Source organism: Furipterus horrens, unplaced genomic scaffold (genome assembly GCF_987537825.1).
Source record: "Furipterus horrens unplaced genomic scaffold, mFurHor1.1.pri manual_scaffold_2, whole genome shotgun sequence".
NCBI classification, from domain to species: Eukaryota; Metazoa; Chordata; class Mammalia; order Chiroptera; family Furipteridae; genus Furipterus; species Furipterus horrens.
In genome coordinates, this window is record NW_028327172.1 from 38,899,530 (window position 1) to 38,917,215 (window position 17,686).

Sequence of the window (17,686 nt, forward strand, 5' to 3'; positions counted from 1 at the left end):
GACGCCTAATCCAGATTCGAGGTGGGCATAGTGGAGCAGTAAGGTCATAGAAGGTTCGCTGCACCATTCCCAGAGGGAGAGAGGGACATTCCAGAATTGGGAGGCTTGTATGAACCCCTGCCGTACACACACTCACAACACTCTAGCAATGCCCCCCCTCCACCCCACCTCCACCTGCCAGATGAGATACTCCAAAGGCTCAAGGCAGGAGTCACAAACCTGCCCTGGTTTAATTAACACTTTGAATCTGAACGCCCTTATGTGGGGCAGGCATTCCCCATTTCCACAGGCTCCTCTGCCCCTACTGCTTCCACTGTCACTGCACTGATTCGTGTGGAAGCGAGGACCCCAGGTCTAAGGAGGAGAACAGCTGAAGAGCTGACACCTACTCTGTGATTGAGACCAGAGGTCCCAGCCTATCCTAAAAGGAGAAGGGGGAAATGGCTGACCATGATGCGCGCTGCACAATGGGCCTACAGGAGGGGTATGCAGAGAGCGCTGGTGCCCCACAGACAGCACTTACTACTCCACCTGCGCCTGCAGGCCAAGTGCCCTCCTGACTGACCAGGTGGGTGAAGCACACCTGAAGCCATCAGGTGTAGAGACTCACAGTCTCAAGCCCAGTCTCTCATTTCACTTTCCTGATAGATAACCAGCCCTCACCTATGGCTGCCCTCCCTCCCCTCCCTCCAGTTACGAGGTACATCTCCATTCACCTACCTCCTCCCTGTCTCCTTTCCCCAGTCTCTCCCAATTGCCCTTCGTCCCGAAAGATCCCAGAGGTCAAAATGCCCCATGCTCAATGTGAAAAGCAGTTGAACTGACTGTTTGAAATGAAGCTCCTTTGTCAATGGCCCTGAATGGATCAACAAGGTACCTACTCCTGACTGAAGAAGTTTGATAAAATAAAATGATGGGCTAGGCTCAATTCATAACAAATATCTGTTCAGCTACTTTGCTTCATATATGTTCTTTAGGAAGCAGCCATTCTGGAGAGCTAAATTTTTCAGATAAAATCTGTCCCCTTTATACCCTAATTTTTTTAAGTTCCAGCTTTGGTATGGCTTTTTAAAATAAAAATCATAATCCCTGTATCTTAATCTGAGCATGGTGAACATAACCTAAAGCTCTCTCGGTGACCCAGGGTCTTCTATGTACAATCCAGTTGCCATATTCGAGGCGCTTTGCTCTGAAACTGCTGTGCTTCAAATTCTCGAATGTTCCAAGCACTGTGCTAAGCAAGCATGCTTATAAGCTCATTTAATTCTCACGAGATAGGTCCTTCCATTATCCTCATCGTGCAGATTGGAAAAGGGCTGCTGCAGTTCGGAGCCTCCACAGCAAAAGCTGGCTCCACAGCCTGGGCTCCTCAGCGCCACACGTCACTTCTGTGACCCCATCTCCAGAAGTCCTCTCACTTCTAATATGCTTCCTTACATTTGTCACAGGATAAGATAACCGAGCTTGTTAGAATCTGTGTCAGGTGATAATAAATACGAGATGGGATGGGGATGACAGATAAAAGATAAGAGGTTTCTTTGGGGGATAAAAAATGTTCTAAAACTGGTTGCACAACTCTGCAGATATAACAAAAACCATTGAGTTGTACACCGAAAACGGGTGGACAATACGTTATGTGGGTTATGTGGAAGACATAGGAGAGGCGGCGGAGCACTAATGTGCATTTTGGTTGCTCCGGAATTTTTCCTGTTGTCAGCATTGGCTGAGTCCCAACTCTGTGCTTGTGTGGGGTAGGTGAGCACTGGCTAGGTAGTATGACAAGCTTCAAGGTGAACAAAACATAGCTTCTGGTACCACCAGGCTTTTCCTGTCTTCTTGTCTTTGCCTCCTGACTTTGATTCAGAGAAAGTCCACCCCTCCCTCTCACCTTGGGCCATCCCTGCATCCCAGGAGAGACCTGGACAATGTCATCTCCCCAGGGAGGCAGGGCCCTGCAGCAAGCTGTCCCCTCTGGCCTCCTGACTGGGGCCTAGCCTGTGAAAGCAAGTGCTTCTCTGAGCAGCCCGTGCTCTGGCTCTCTGGACTCGGACCGGGGTTGGAAGGGTGACGTCTGAGCCGGGCTCGGTTCTCACAGCTGTGGGATCCTCCACGGAAGCCCCCACGTTTCAGGTGCTCGTCGTCTCCCTCACAGACCGCGTTTTTCTTCTTTTTTGTAAGAAGCTGTTTTACTTCCTGGCTCTAGCTTGTGCTTTTACAGTAGATTTAGAATAGTCCTTTTTCTTTTTTTTTTGAGAGAAAAAGAAAATAGTTGTAAGAATTAAAAAATAATGTAAAAAGCCTTCTCCAAACACCAGGAACATTCAGGCTTATCAGAGGAGCCAGGGCGAGGGAGGGCTTTTCCAGAACTGGAAGCCCCACTTTGGGTCACAGTTTGAAACGCAAATCCACTGTATGGATCTGGAGACCTGCTGCTGGCTTCAGGCCAGTGGGCTCCTTGCAGGAGGGCGCCCTATCACCACTTACATTTCAGAATGTCAGGGAGGAGCTAGAGATGAAGAGGAAGCTGGGGAGAAAGTTCCTGCACAAAACTGTCCACACCTGAATATTTGCATAACGGTATATCTACTGAGCAGTGAAACTGAAAGACAAAATTGGAGGTGCACAGCCCCTGAGGACACGGATACATTGCACACGGAGTCCAGGGACGAGGCTGTCATTTGGCAGAAAAAAAAGCCAGGGGACAGAGTGGCACTTTGGCCCAGCTTCCCTCCATTTCATGCAGAAGCTGGCAATTCTGTCCTGGGGAGCAACACCCAGTGTCATGCCAGTGGCATGGTTCCAGATGGAACCAAAGACCCCACCCCTGACTAACCATGGGGAGAGCCCTGTGGTCCAAGTGTGGGGTTCTGCATTCAAAAGACATGAATTTAGTTTCTTCTCTGGCATTCATTCAGTATGTGTCCTTGTGCAAGTTAATTTCTCTGAGCCTTAGTTTCCTAACCTGCAAAACCAAGGTCATACGAATATCCACTTGATAAGCATGATGTGGGGATGACGGAAGGAAAGGGAAGTGCACGGCCCAGCACTTCCCCCACAGCGAGAAGCAGCCGGTCTCCCTCGCAGCAGCAGGAAGTTGGAGAGTGAACATCTGCATGGGGCTTAGTGTGGCCCAGGCAGGGTCCGAGGCCTTTCACAGATATTAATTCCCTCATTCCTCACAACAACTCAGGAAAGCAACCTCTATTACCATCTGCATTTTGTAGAGGAGGAAGAGACTAGGGTGCAGAGAGATTTCCTAAGTTGCCCAGGGTCACAGAGCATACTAGTGAGTGGCAGAACACCACGGTCCAGGCAGCTGCGGCCGCCGTTATGTAGTGTCTGTGGTGGCCATGGGGAAACAGGACCCATTTCCTCCACTACACATCCGTTGCTCACTCACACAGGCTACGTCCCGGGCTGGGTCCCGGGGGAGCGGTGAGAGCCAGATACAGGAGCTTCCAGTCAGAAGGGGCAAACGGGGGCAGATGGGGGCAAACCGAGATCAATGCAACCAAAGAAGTAGGGACAGAACATTTCTGGAGAGGAGTTCGCAGAGGGATTTCTGGAAACTACGGAGCCCCCTTTGGATTTAGAGGAGGAAGACTCCCATGTTGCCGTTAGCCTGGGCATTGATAAGAGAGCAATCTGTTCATACAGAGTCAGGCCCAGTGTCACGCTGTAATGGGAACTGGAGTCAGAAACTTCTTTTTGCTGGTAATCAAAAATGCCAGGACTCCTCATTACTAAAGGTCTAAAATGATCAATTCATATGACACAGAAGGTCCTACAGACCAGTCACAGTCAGTCCATAAGATCGCCCTCTGATAAGCCAGTGTGGACGAGGGTCCCTACAATCATGCTCTTCTTCACCCAGCAGTGATGGCCATGCCGCTGAGCCTGGGGCCACCCCTCCTCTCCCCATATGAGGCTGACACTCAGAGTTGGGTGGTGGCACAAAAATCACTTCATTTCATGGGCTCACAACCCCTCCAAGGAAGGAAAGCACTTGTTTTATGGGTGGTGAAGCTCTCTTCTTGCCTTTATATTAATACTTGACTTTTTACTTCCTTCCAAAACAAAGTTAAGAAAAGACTGTACTTCTATACTACCAAGCAAGGAAAGGACTTGCCTTTAAAAATAAAGAGGTACCTTAAAAGAATCTGGTTGCTGACTAGGTTGCAGAAAGACCCAGTTCCACGACGTTAGCCGTTGAGGTCTGCAGTGTGCTGGCCAGACAGGCCCCCAGTGAGAGCCCCACTAGACACTTCATCAAAGCCTTTCAACTCTTTAATTCTGCCCTCCCAGGTGAGATAAACTGTGAAAAGGCGAGGGCTTCCCACTGCACTCGGACTAAAGCCAAACTTCTTATCGAAAAGCACAAGGCCAGTTAATCTGATGCCTGAGGTCACGGCTCTTACCCTTTTAACAACACCTCTACCAGACATGGGCCTTGAAGATAGAGGGCCTTTGTCCTCGCTCCTCTCCCTGTAGGGCTCTCACCCAGCTCTACATGTGCTAGTCCCATTATATCCTTTACGTATCAGCTACATTTACCCCTCCGCCAAGAAACCTTCCTTAAATACCCCCTCTAGAAAAGGACTATCCACCCCCTATCTCAATACACACACACACCTTTTCTTTCCCTTTCTCGACTCCTATTCATTTCCTTCAGAGCACCTGGTCTGGGCCGGGCCTGGGCCTGGGCCTGTTTGTCCTCAGATCCACTCCTCACCCTCCCCTGCGTCTCCAGTCATGTGTCAGCTGGTTTCTGGCTACATTGGCCAATGGCAACCAGGAAACTGGAAGATGTCAAAGGTTAAAGCCAGTATCTCCTGCGTCTCTCTCTCTGCCTTGGGAGGCATCGTTGCACCTGTTGCTTTGCCTCCTTGGCTCCCGTGTCCACTGGAAAAGCCACTGCAGTTCCAACTTCTCCACCCTGGGCTCCAGCAACTCCATCTCTCTCCACTGTCTCTCCAACATAGGGTGGCAGCTGCTTGCCACTGTGTCTAATGCCTGGGCTGCCTCCCACTCCCCTGCTTGTCTTCTCAGCTCTCTACCACCTCTGTAACCAAGTCCCTGCATTAAAATCCTACTTCCAGTATTCAAGGGGTTTCTGTTTTCCTGATTAGACCATGACGAATACAGCACAACTTATTTTTTAATTAATTTGTCCAGTTACTTAATTATTGTCTAGACCAACTGTAAACGCTACAGGGCAGGGGCTACAGTGATCTTGTTCATTATTACATCCTCATTGCTCAGCACAGAACCTGGTAAATAGTGAACTGAGCTAATTAATAATGGAAAGTACTTGTCACGTGATGAAAAGAAGTAAAATTTGTATTTCCCAAGAACTCTTCAAATTTCCAAAAAGAAAATGGAAATTGCATTTGAAAATGATGTGCATTTATGCACTTGATTCATTATTAAAACAACAGTGAAGAGAGGATTTTTTTTTTTTAATCTTTTCAACCAGAGTCACCGAAATGTCCTTAAGAAATAAACTCAGCTCCCTGGGACAGGCCAGTTCCCCTGAGCCACCTCATCTCAGGACAAATGCCCACAGTCTGCCTGGATCTGCACAACTGTGCACACGACAGCTGAGTCACGGGGACAAACCTTTTCACGGTCTCCAAAGACTCCTGCTCCGCCAGCTCCTTCTGCAGCTCCCTCTCCTTGGCCTCCTTCTGGCCAATGGGGCAGTCCTCAGGGACAGTGAAGAGCGACAGGGCATCTTTGCTGTCCTCTTCCCGGAGCACTTTAGCAAACACCTTCTCGGCCAGGAGCCGGACTTGCTCGTCCACCTCAGAGATGTTCAGCTTGGGGAATTGGCGCGGCATCTCGGCTAGCAGAAAAAGAACAAGCATTAACCTTCCTGAATTACTGGATGGCCTGAGTCACCATGTGGGGGAGAAGAAGGCACCGAAATAAGGACCAGGCACCCAGTCCTCAGGGTCAGCTGTGGATTCGGGATTTCCCCTGGCCAAACCCAGCATGCCAATTTTTAAAACTAGCTCCACAAGTAATTGGATGTGAAGAGTGTGGGCCCACTTACATTTCATGAGAAAGCAAGTGTTCAGAAGTCCAAGAATGAACTATCTAACTAAATGTGCCTCCATCTGCCTGACCTCAGGGGATCCGAAGCACACCACAGCCCTGCCTTTCCCGGCTTTGTTTCCATGATGGAGAAGGGAAAGGAGAGGTCAGCACCTTCCTCCTGCAGATTATGAGGAGGCCATTCCAGGTGCACCAATGACCAGACCTCACTGCTACCACACAGAGGAGATCAACCAAAGCCCAAAGGGTTTAAAGGTTAGCTTAAGGTCACAGGACATGACAGCAGAGCTCTGGGGAATCCAAGGCTGAATTCTTCATCATATAAAACAAAGCCTTTTGCTGAAAAGAAAGAATTTGTGATTATGGTTCCACTGTCTTCAGAGCCCTCTGGAACTTCTACCAGTACACAGTAAATAAAATATAGAAGTCCCCCCATATCCATGTGGAATACATGGCAAGACCCCCAGTGGATGCCTAAAGCCCCAGATAATACCAAACCCTATATATACTATGATTTTTCCTATACATACATATCTATGGTAAAGTTTATTGTATAAATTAGGCACCGTGGGAGATGAACAATAATAACTAATAATAAAATAGAACAATTATAATAATATACTATAACAAAAGTTATGTGAACAAAAGTTATGTGAATGGCTTTGGGGCCATTATTATAAGTAAAATAAAGGTTCCTTGGACACTTTTACTGCAAGATTGTCAATCTGATGACCGTGAAGGTTAAGTGACTTGACGGGCAGGAAGAGTCTACAGCATAGAGATGCTGGACAAAGGGATGATTCCTGCCCCAGGTGGGACGGGGCAAGATGGCACAAGGTTTCATCACACCACTCAGAATGGCATGCAATTTAAAACGTATGAATTGTTTATTTCTGGAATTATCTATTTATTATTTCCATACCACAGTCAATCACAGGTGACTGAAACCACGAAAAGGAAAACTGAGGATAAGGGGGGTGAGGGGTACTGTAAAGGTTTGGAGACAGGGACCCTCCTTACCTTCCTTGGCCCAACTAAAAAGTCACTTCCTCAGAGAAGCTTGCCCTTATCCACCTCTCTGCATACCCGTTTCCTACTATCAGTAGCTGGCCTAAATCACCTGGTTGGTTCCTTTCTTTTCTGTTTTTCTCCTTTCTTTTCTTTTTTTCAACACTTACATAGCACTTAAGTACCCTCTGCCTTGATACTTATTAACTCAGCTAATCCTCTTATTCCCATTCTACAGATGACAAAATGAAGGCCCAGAGAGTCACTTGCCAGGGTCACACTTTTAGTAAGTGAGCAGGAACTTTCTGTTCTCAGCCTTGGTTCCTCTCCGAGACTCTGCCCAGAGATGCGAACCTGGCACCTGATTCCATCTGTACTCCTAACCGCTCTGCTGTCCTGCTTCTCCTTGTCCATCTGGGTGTCAGGACAGGTGTCCCCACTGTCCCTACTGTTCCCAGCATCACACTTATGGAATCGGTGAATATTGCATCCCCTCAACAGCCACCTCACCAGGAGCAGCTCTGGAAGAAGAGTTTCCCGTCCACTTATTACCATGGTTGCTATAGAGAAGGTTTAAAGAGAGAAGTGGTTTTGTCAGCCCGACAAATAGGGGTGAAGGTGAGACAGTGCCCAGTTGCTGTCTGGCAGGAAGAGGAAGCAATTACAGAGGAGGAGGGACTCACAGAGCAGCCCTGGGACAGTCATTCTCTGCCTGTCACCATTTTCTCAGCAGTGAGCTAAAGGGACTACACTAAGTGGCCCCGAGGCCCTCTCAGTTTTAAGTGCAATAATTTTAGGTACCAGAGAAGTTTCCAGTGCCCAGGCGGCTTGCTGCTCAGGTCTTCTTTTCAGCACATGGGTCTAATTCTTGACACAGAGAGGAAAGAGGCAAGAGATAGTAATGGGCAGTCAAGAGAACATCTGTGGGCCCCTCAACTGTGAAACCAATTTCATCCTTCCCTCCACACCAGAACCCTGCCTGGCCTGGACCTCTCTCAGCCTCAGGGGCTTGAGTGGGGAGGGAGCCGGCACCTCCACATGTAACTGTTTAGTCCACGGTGGCAGAGACCAAGACAACAGCAAAGGCCTGGCCTGCAAAGAGGAAGAGGAACAGAGCTGACTGGAGATCGCCACGTCCTGATAGCAGAGAGAAGGGGAAGCTGGAAACCATCAGAGCAGAGGCTGGGAGAAGAAGGTGACAGGGGACAGAAATGGAAAGGAAGACAGAGAACTAGATCCAGAAGGAGCTGTTAGGTCAGAACACATCCGGACCTTCATCTCCCACCTCTAAGGCTACCAGTGAAGGGCAACATTCCAAAACCTCACATCTTAATCAGAAGTAAACATCCACTAGGCCTCAGGCAAGGAGCAGCCAATGCCAGGAAGCAGCCATATCATTTAACATTTTCTAGAAATTGCTCCTAAGAAAAGACACTGAAGGAAGGAAAAGGCTCAATGATGTTTACATGCATAGCTTTAAAATGTCCAAATTAAAGCACTCTCACTCTAAAACACTGTTAGGCAGCCAAAATCATAATTATGAGGGCAGCGCAACCATATAAAGTATCTTGGGAAATAACAGTAAGTGAAAAAAATGAGTAAATAAAACTGTACCTATGCTTTGATTACAATGATACGAAAATGTGTCCCCTTGTGGACAAGGGCTGTAAGAGAGACACACTCTCAAACTGCAGGATCCCCTGTGTGAGAGGCAATATCTGACTCTGATCATTAACGCTGTTTTAATGTCATTTTAACAAACACAGAGGAGATAGAAAGTGAAGAGACCAAAGAGTTTATGAAAAGAGATCAACATAGAAAAACAATCCAATTTCAGCATCCCAGATTTTGGCAGTTGCCCACTCCTAACCCACACCTCAGAGAGACCAGCCCAAAGAGAATCACACCATTGAGACGCATGTCTGCGTTAGCTCTTGCCCTGGACAAACTATCACCACCTTCCTATCCCCTATGCTTGACCCCTACAAATACACACAAGCCTGACCAAGTCACACCCCCATGCCCCCCAGAAATGGGTGTTTGAGGGGGTCCTTTGTGTCTGCGGGCTCTTATGCCAGATCTTGCCATGTTCTTCCAAGAAGTATGTTTAGCTTACTCCAGTCAACTAAGCATACTTTTCAGAATGCATCTTTCTACAAAACATCTCCTTCCTTTCACATAAATAGCTTAAATCAGCCTTTTTCAAAATGGGCCCCATATGAAGTTGATACCTATTGCTGGTAAAAACAGTTCCCATAGTCAATTACTAGGGAAACGCTGCATTCCACAGCCCCTCAACCCAGATTCACAAGGCACATCAACACCTCAAGGGTCATAGATAGAGTAGCATTTCCGCACAGACCCCCCTATTTGTTCGTTTTTCAACAGAACCCATATGAATCTCTTGCAGAGCTATTACCAGTGTCTTAAATAACTAGTGAAGGCTTCATTCCATGCCTTACTGTGAGCCAAGCAACCCAGATGGGTTGCCGGGCTAAGTCAGTGCATCTTAGGAACCTCCTGTACACTTGCTGTCTTCTGCACAGCCGTGCTAGACAGTTCCCACCTGCCAACCCTTCCCTCCGCTTCCCTCTCTCTTCTCAGACCTACAGAGACAGGTCAGGACACATGCCGAGGAAAGCCCACTCTGCAGATGCAAAGCAAAGCTTCAGCTCCAGCAGCTTGTTCGAGCCTATTTTCAACTTTGCTGGCTAGAGCCAGTAGGCTTGGGAGGCTTAACTGTGAATTCACCAGCACTGGCGAGTGATACAGCTTATCTCACCGTTACATACAACAACACTCTCCAGCGAGCCTGTTAGAAGTGCCCCAAAGTTAGAAAGCTGTAAAATGCCACCGATTTCAACAAACAATAACTGTGGCACCCCAGCCCTTCCAGAAAGGAAGCACAGTGCCACTTAAATCCCCTCCTTAAATAAACGGAGCTGTTTCCTGCTCTTGCCAGACTCCCATCATCAGAACCCAAGACACAGACCTGAACCTGGCACTGGAGTCTCCATGGCTGCTCCTGAGGATGCCACACAGGTGACGCACTCGGCCAGGGCTGCGTGTTGCCCAGGAGGCTGAGCTGAGTCAATGCAAGAGCAGCTAGCTGGGTCCTATCTGCCGCTGCCGGGGTGGGAGGAGGTCTCTGCTTTGCATATCTGTGAGCAGCCTTGAGCAAGAGCAGGAAAAGTCTGGGCTGGAAATTCTCCCGTGAATATGAAACAGAAGTGGAAATTTTCCAAGAGTCCTAAAGGGCTCAGGTCATGCCCATCATCCACGGCTGCTGTATTTTGAATGCAGTGTCCTGGCCATGTCCACAGCCCCCTACAGAGCAAGAAGCTAAAACCACTGCTGCCCCAACGCAGCAGTACATTCAGCCCGCCTGATTAACCCCAGAAGATAAGTACAGCCTCCTTCTAACGTCCAGACCCTTCCTGAAACTGAGCAGTAACATGCAATACCATCACCTCTGCCGCCTTTTCTCAGAAGGCACCCCCAAAACAACCCTCCTGAGCGCACCCCCAGGACTGGCAGGGACGCTGTGAGCCCAGTTGCAAATATAGGCTCCACCCACCTCCTCCTCTGAAAGAGAGAAGGTCTGCAAACTGCTTCCTCCTTTCCAAGGAAAGGACAGAGACTCAGAGACTCAGTTGAGGCAGGAGCAAGCCAGGATGAAAAGTTGGCACACCTTGTTCCACACCTTCCTTTCTTGCCCCAAGGAACCTGCACATCACTGGTGACTGGGCAGCCTAGCAAGCTCTACCAAAGTGTGACGGAATGCACGTACACACACACACACACACACACACACACACAAAGCATGTCCTGCCTCACCCACCTGAGCCCATCCTTGCCACCCTTTCCTTACGGCTGCTCACAGCTTCCACGTGGGCCTCCAGCTCTGAGAAGCCTCCTGAGCCCTGGCTAGACTCAGTCAGCCTGCCACCAGCAGCTGCTGCTCCCTCTGGGGAACGTGGGGCTGCCTCCAGTGACCCACAGTAATCCACAAGGTGGATTAAAGCAGAATCACAGGGCACAAAGCTCCACTCTTTATCTACCCTGTAGGAGAAGGACAGGCCTGTGTGAGAAGTTTCAGAACACACACACAGTCTCCCAGTCACTTAGATAAGTGGCATGGATCTGGGAAATAACCATGAGCAAAACGGCTATTTCTGTGGTGCTGTTGAAATCCTGGGGAGAAGAGCCCAGAAAAGATGGGTCAGTTGTTTACTGGGAGGCTGGCTCTAGCCCTCATCTGGGTCTGAGTGACCTTCTCATGTCCAATCGTGAAGTTGTGCCTTCCTGAGCCCACATAATAATTTCTGTGCGTACAGAGCAGGATTACATAGTTGACACACGATCCTTGGGCCACTGCTGGGCTTCAGCTACCCAGAGATTATGACCCACCTGTTCTCACAGCTGTTTCATAAACAGTGCAACCAGCAGGCTATAAGCAACCTACAGGGAAGGTAATATTTATTCATTAAATAATTAAACGTACTTAAATCACTGAGAAAAAATTCAAGCCCTTAGTACTGTTCTGCCAGATGGAAGAAGAGTTAAATGATTCCTTCTGCTGGTGTGTTTGGGGGAGAGGGGAGGTTTTGGAGGGTAGGGGGCTGCAATGGGAGCATCCTAGCTCATGCATCTGAGAAATTACTTGAACTCAACATATTCAAGGAATTTCATTCTGCACCTTAAACCAGACTATTAATAGCCTTAATCTAAATACGCATTTTCCAAAATGTAGTCTGTAGAACATAAGGCTTGGAAAATACTGCATACTATAGTCTCTTATGGGGATTCATGCGCAATTCCTGCTAGCAGATTCTAAACACCTGAGAAGTTCTGCAGTGAAGAAAACTGCTTAACTTTGTTTAATTTAACAAACCTGTTTGACCCTCCCACCACTGCCACCAAATAAAAAAAAAAAAAGCCTATTAATATCCCGTGGCCTGGGCTTTGGAAAATGCCTTCCACTCTGAGCCTTCGTTTTCCAGCCTAGAGAAAGATGCCTTCCTGGGGCCCAGCTATGGGTGTGAGGCCCACTCCATCAGGTCGAGACAGAGAGAGGCAGCACCTCTGCTAACAAGACACAGGTTGAGACAACAGGCAAGGGTTCCACTGCAGCCAAAGGGATTCAAGACCTTCCATAACAGTGGCAATTTAAGAGGAAACTGTGGCTCTCTCTCAGGAGGGCAAGCTCACTTAGGACCTCACACTTTCCTCTTGAGCCTAACATATCTAGGCCTTGAGCCACATGGCCTAGAGGTCTCTTAGGACTGAGAAGTACCGGTCCCAAGCTCAAAGCCCTATTCCCTTCTGAAGAAACATCAAGGCAATCTGTGATAACTGGGCCCAGGACCTGTATCTCCTACCCAGGAGACCAGACTACATTCTCTTTTTTCGTTTACATGCCCAACACCCAAAAACAGTGAAGGCTGGAATCAGTACAAACACCCAAAGACAGAAAAGACTGGAATCAAATTATGTCCTATCAAGAAAAGTATGTCCCCTCTCAAAAGGATGCTGTTTCATTTACTGAAGTGTGCATGACTCACATGGGACATGGGCAAAGGAGCTTCACCTGCTAAATATCAGCTCCATTGTGTCCACGTGCCTGGGCTATAGTAGGCATCAGTAAATCTTTGAGAATGCAGACTTAAAATAATGAATGAGTGAATGAGCTAATGATTAACCTACTTATAGCTTGCTCAGAGTCAGTACAATGTATGGTTCAAAATATGGACTCTAGACTTCCAGCCACAATGGAGGCGTAGGTAGACACAACCATAAGAAGGATCACAACTAACCTCAAAACAGAAAACAACCAGAACTGCCAGAAAATTGAACTGTATGGCAGTCCAACAACCAAGGATTAGAAGAAGAAATATTCATCCAGACGGGTAGGAGGGGCAGAGAGGGGAAGCTGGGGCAGAGAAAATGCACTGTGGCAGCAGCAAAGTGACTGCAGGGGCAAGGCAGCAGCCAGAGGAACAAGCAGTCCCACATTCACATGTGGTGTATAAAAACTGGGAGGGACACCTAGGGAGCAATCCCAGCCCCAAGCCAGATTGTGCAGCCCAGGGTTCCAGCGCTGGGAATATAAAGCCTCATAGCTTCTGGCTGTGAAAACCAGTGGGGTTTGGGGTGGCGGAAGAAACTGCCTATCTCTCAGGAGAGTCCCAAAATCCTTGAACAAATGCAAACCCACCCACCCAGGCAAGAGCTAGAGGGGTGTCAGTTGCATACAGAGAGTGGGTAAAGTGACTGGAAACGGGTGAGTGCCAAGAAAGTGGCATTGTTCCCTCTGACCCCTCCCCCACATAAGTGCCACAAAGTGGAGAAACGGGTTGCCCAGCCCTGGCAGATGCCTAAGGCTCCACCCCTTGCAATGTAACAGCTGCACCAACACAGGTTGCTGAAGAAGCTCTACCTAATACACAGAAACAAACACAGAAAGGCTGTCAAATTGAGGAGACAAAGAAATATGGCCCAAATGAAAGAACAGATCAAAACTCCAGAAAAAGAACTAAGCAAACCCATCAGGTACAGAGTTCAAAACATTGGTGATAAGGATGCTCAGAGAACTCACTGAGTACAGCAAACACATAAGGGAAGAAATGAAGGCTACACTAAGTGAAATAAAGAAAAATCCACAGGGAACCAAGAGTGAAGGGAAGAAATCCAGGGATCAAACAAATGGTTTGGAACATAAGGAAGAAATAAACAGTCAACCAGTACAGAATGAAGAAACAGAATTCAAAAAAATGAGAAGAAAATAAGACAACTCTGGGATATCTCCAAAAGTGCCAACATCCAAATCATAGGGATGCCAGAAGAAGAAGAGGAAGAGCAAAAAATTGAAAATTTATTTAAAAAAATAATGAAAGACTTCCGGCCAAGATGGAGGCGTAGACAGACACACTGTGTCTCCCTCCACAACTAAGAAGGAATACAACTACCTCAAAACTAGAAACAACCAGAAGTTCCAGAAAACCAAACTGCATGGAAGTCCAGCAAACAAAGATACAAAGAAGAAATACTCATCCAGACAGATACCTGAATCTCCTCTAACCTTGGATCTTGAACCCACCATCACCCAGCTCGTCCTCATCCAGGAAGAGACACAAGCAACATCACCCACGTATTCCTGCACCCCCACTGGAAACCTGACAATCTTACAGATATCAACCTGTGGCAAGAGAAGACCCTGAGCCAGCAGTCAACCCTCTCCCATTGCCCTAACTCAGCAGGAAGTCATTATAGAAGAGAGATTCGACAACCCCTCTCCCATCCAGTCTCTGGCACACAAAACCACTCTGCTGCCCAAAAATACTCCCCACGCCTCACCTCCTTTTATTAAAACAAAAAGGCTAGAATGACATCCCCGGTTCCCAGACCCCTTTCCCCGCTGCCTGCAGCTGCCTAAGAGATAACAATGTTTCAGGGCTGGAAGTTCCCCACCTGCAACTACCTGGGAGATAACAGGGTGCTTCAAACTTAAAATAACTAAAACCGAGTTCTGCTTTGATCAGCCCATCACACCCACAGCTGCGAGATAACCAAACGGCTGACTAAGCTCAAAAATCCCTTTTTTTCTTCCCCCTATAAAGCAACCCCTCTCTCCCCTAGAAACTTGGAGTCCTAGCCACCCATGGCAGGACTCGCTCCCTGCTTGCTGATTCCCCCAATAAACTTTTTTCCTGAAAAACCAAAAAGAAATAATAATAATAATAATGAAAGAAAACTTCCTCAATTTGGTGAAGAAAATAGACATACAAGTCCAGGAAGCACAGTGAATCCCAAACAAGGTGGACCCAAAGAAGACCACACCAAGACATATCATAATTAAAATGCCAGAGATTAAAGATAAAGATAGGAAATTTTAAAAGCAGCAAGAGAAAAGCAGAGGGTTACCTACAACAGAGTTGCCATAGACTATCAGCTGATTACTCAAAAGAAACTTTGTAGGTAAGAAGGGACTGGCAAGAAGTATTCAAAGTGATGAAAAGCAAGGACCTATAGCTAAGATTGCCCTGCCCAGCAAAGCTATCATTTAGAATGGAAGGGCAGATAAAGTGCTTCCAAGACAAGGTAAAGCTAAAGGCGTTCATCATCACCAAGCCTTTATTACATGAAATGTTAAAGGGACTTATTTACAAAAAAGAAGATCAAAACTATGAACAGTAAAATGACAACAAACTCACAACTATCAACAACAGAACCTGAAAAAATAAAAACATAAACAAACTAAGCAAACAACCAGAATAGGATCAGATCATAGATATGGAGATCATATGGAGGGTTATCAGTGGGGAGGGAGAAGGGGGAAGATCGGGGAAAAGGCACAGGAATTAAGAAACATAATTGGTAGGTAAAAAATAGATGGAGGGATGTTAAGAACAGAAAAGGAAATGGAGAAGCCAAAGAACTCATATGCATGACCCATGGACATGAACTAAGGGAAGGGGGACTGATGGAGGGAAGGGGAGTACCAGGCGGGGGGAGCGGGGGGGCAAAGAAAAAAAAATTGTGAAACTATAATAGCGTAATCAATAAAATACTCCAAAAAACTATGGACTCTAGCCAGACTACTTAGGTTTGAATCCTATTCCACCACTTAGTTGCATGACCCTGGGCAAGTGACTAAATTTCTCTGGCTCAGTTTATTCCATATAAAGTGGGGTTAATAGTAGTACTGACCTCACAAGTTGCCATGACGATCAAATTAATTAGCATATGTAAAGCGTTTAGAATAGTATCTGGCACAACTTACACACTTTAAAAGTATTATCTAGCAACATCATTGTCATCATGACATCTGGTAAGAGAGAGTCCAACTGAGAAAATAAACGTGAATTTTTATCTAGACACTGGATCCTTTTATTCAAGAATATTTATGGAGTACTACTGTGCGCCAGGCTCTCTCTCAAGCTCTTACTTGGATACAAGGAGAAGGAAACCATGTTAAAATGTGAAACCAGATCAGGAGAAATAGCCTTCTTCTCAATGAATTATACTTCTTGCTGAGTTTGCATGGCCAGCACTCCAGTCATGAGCCCATTCTTTATGCCCCAGCTTCTCATATATCAAAGCCCAAAGCCATGGTCTCCTGTCCTAGATATGCAGCCAGCACACAGAAGAACTAAGAAATTAATATATTTGGTAGAAGAATCAGGAAGGCCAATGACTAGCTTTAGGGAAGAGAAGGCATCTTCCTGCTTTTCTCTAAGGCTACTTTTTATCTTCCCATAATATTTTCAAGATACAGGATTGATTTTGAGGCTATTTGAAAATTAATTCACCTAGTATGAAGACAAAAGAAACGGGCCTCATCGCATACCCTTTCTTGACCTAGCTGAGAGCCACTCGCTCGTTATCCAGAATATCAGAACGACTGAGATGGGGCTGAGGGTCAGGTTGAGAGGCCCAAGAATCTTCCAGCAATCCACCTATGCAAGCCCCATGATTCTTAGCCAGGGCATCCTCCCACCATCATCTTCAGAGCAAGCCAGCCCCTCAGAGTTGCTGCCAGGCGGAGCTAACCACCCCAAACCTGCTGTCAGCGCTCAGTGAGCTGAGAGCTGACAAGGACTCTATGTGCTTGGCCCCACAGCTTGAAGACCCCTCGGCATTAATGCTTCACATCCAAGGGAGGAACTTTTCCTATGAGGGTTTCAGCTGCAGCCAGCTTTTCCCTTTAGATGGTCAAATGTCGGTCACCACATCCAGGGGGACAGCCAACAAGGGCTGAGGACCATGCTAAAATTCCTCCTAGTGCTTCCAGGTTTCACCTTAGCTCCTTTGCTAATTTGTTATCATCAAGCTTCCAGGCACATACAAGGACCCAACAGTCTGGGGAAATAACACTCTAGTTAGCAAGCCTCTCCTGCTCCAGGGCTCTCAAAACTCACCCCAGAGCCTTTTGCCAGCCAAGACAAGCCATTAGCAGCTCCCCTGGCAAAGCAGCTACCAGGAAGTTCAAGGGCAGAAAGCAGACTGCCAGAGCGCAATACATCTCCCTTGCCAGGAAGAGCCAAAGGGGTAAGGATGAAGGCCTCAACCGACCCCATCACCCTGTCATCTTGTCCCACCTCCTGCCTCCAGGTGCTAGGTCCTCAAGTACCTAGGAACTTGTCCCCGGCGCTTACGTGGCAGCAAATCCACTTTAGGCCACCAGAGAGCTGAGATGCAGCGGTCACCTGAGGCCTCAGGAGCCCAAGCCACCTCAGAGACAGGGGTAGTAGCAAAGCAAGGGCCCCGGCAGGGGAGGAGCCCAGGATCCTCCGCCTCGGTGAGCTAGGAAGCCGAGATCGCGACCCCAGGGCGCTCCGACTCCCGCCCTGGGCCGCGGGGTGCGCGGGGCGTGGACCCAAGGTCAGCAGCGCAGCATCGCTCGCACTCACCGGGTTCGGGGCACAGGGCCATGCCGTGGACCGGAAGGGGGTGGCCCGCAGGGCTGGAGAGCAGGTGGCCGCGAAAGGCAGAGTGCACCGTAATTGCCAAGGAGGGGACTGCCCGGCACTGCAGCAAGCCGGGCGGGATCCCGGCCAGGCCGTGCGCCCCGCCCGCGCTCGGCGGGAGCCAGCTGTGCAGCCCACCGCAGGGGCGAGAG

General features: G+C 47.9%; 1 protein-coding gene across 1 annotated transcript in view; it reads right to left on the bottom strand.

The window, feature by feature from the left end:
* The window catches only part of AMPD3 (adenosine monophosphate deaminase 3), a 39,858-nt gene extending 29,700 nt beyond the window's left edge, over nucleotides 1-10,158 (bottom strand). The window contains exons 1-2 of the mRNA XM_090264080.1: nucleotides 10,058-10,158; nucleotides 5,620-5,845 (exon numbers count right to left, since the gene is read on the bottom strand). Coding sequence (XP_090120206.1) covers nucleotides 5,620-5,845; nucleotides 10,058-10,082 — 251 coding nt within the window. The 5' untranslated portion in view covers nucleotides 10,083-10,158. The remainder of the gene's footprint in view (nucleotides 1-5,619; nucleotides 5,846-10,057) is intronic.
* Between the last annotated feature and the right edge of the window lie 7,528 nt (nucleotides 10,159-17,686).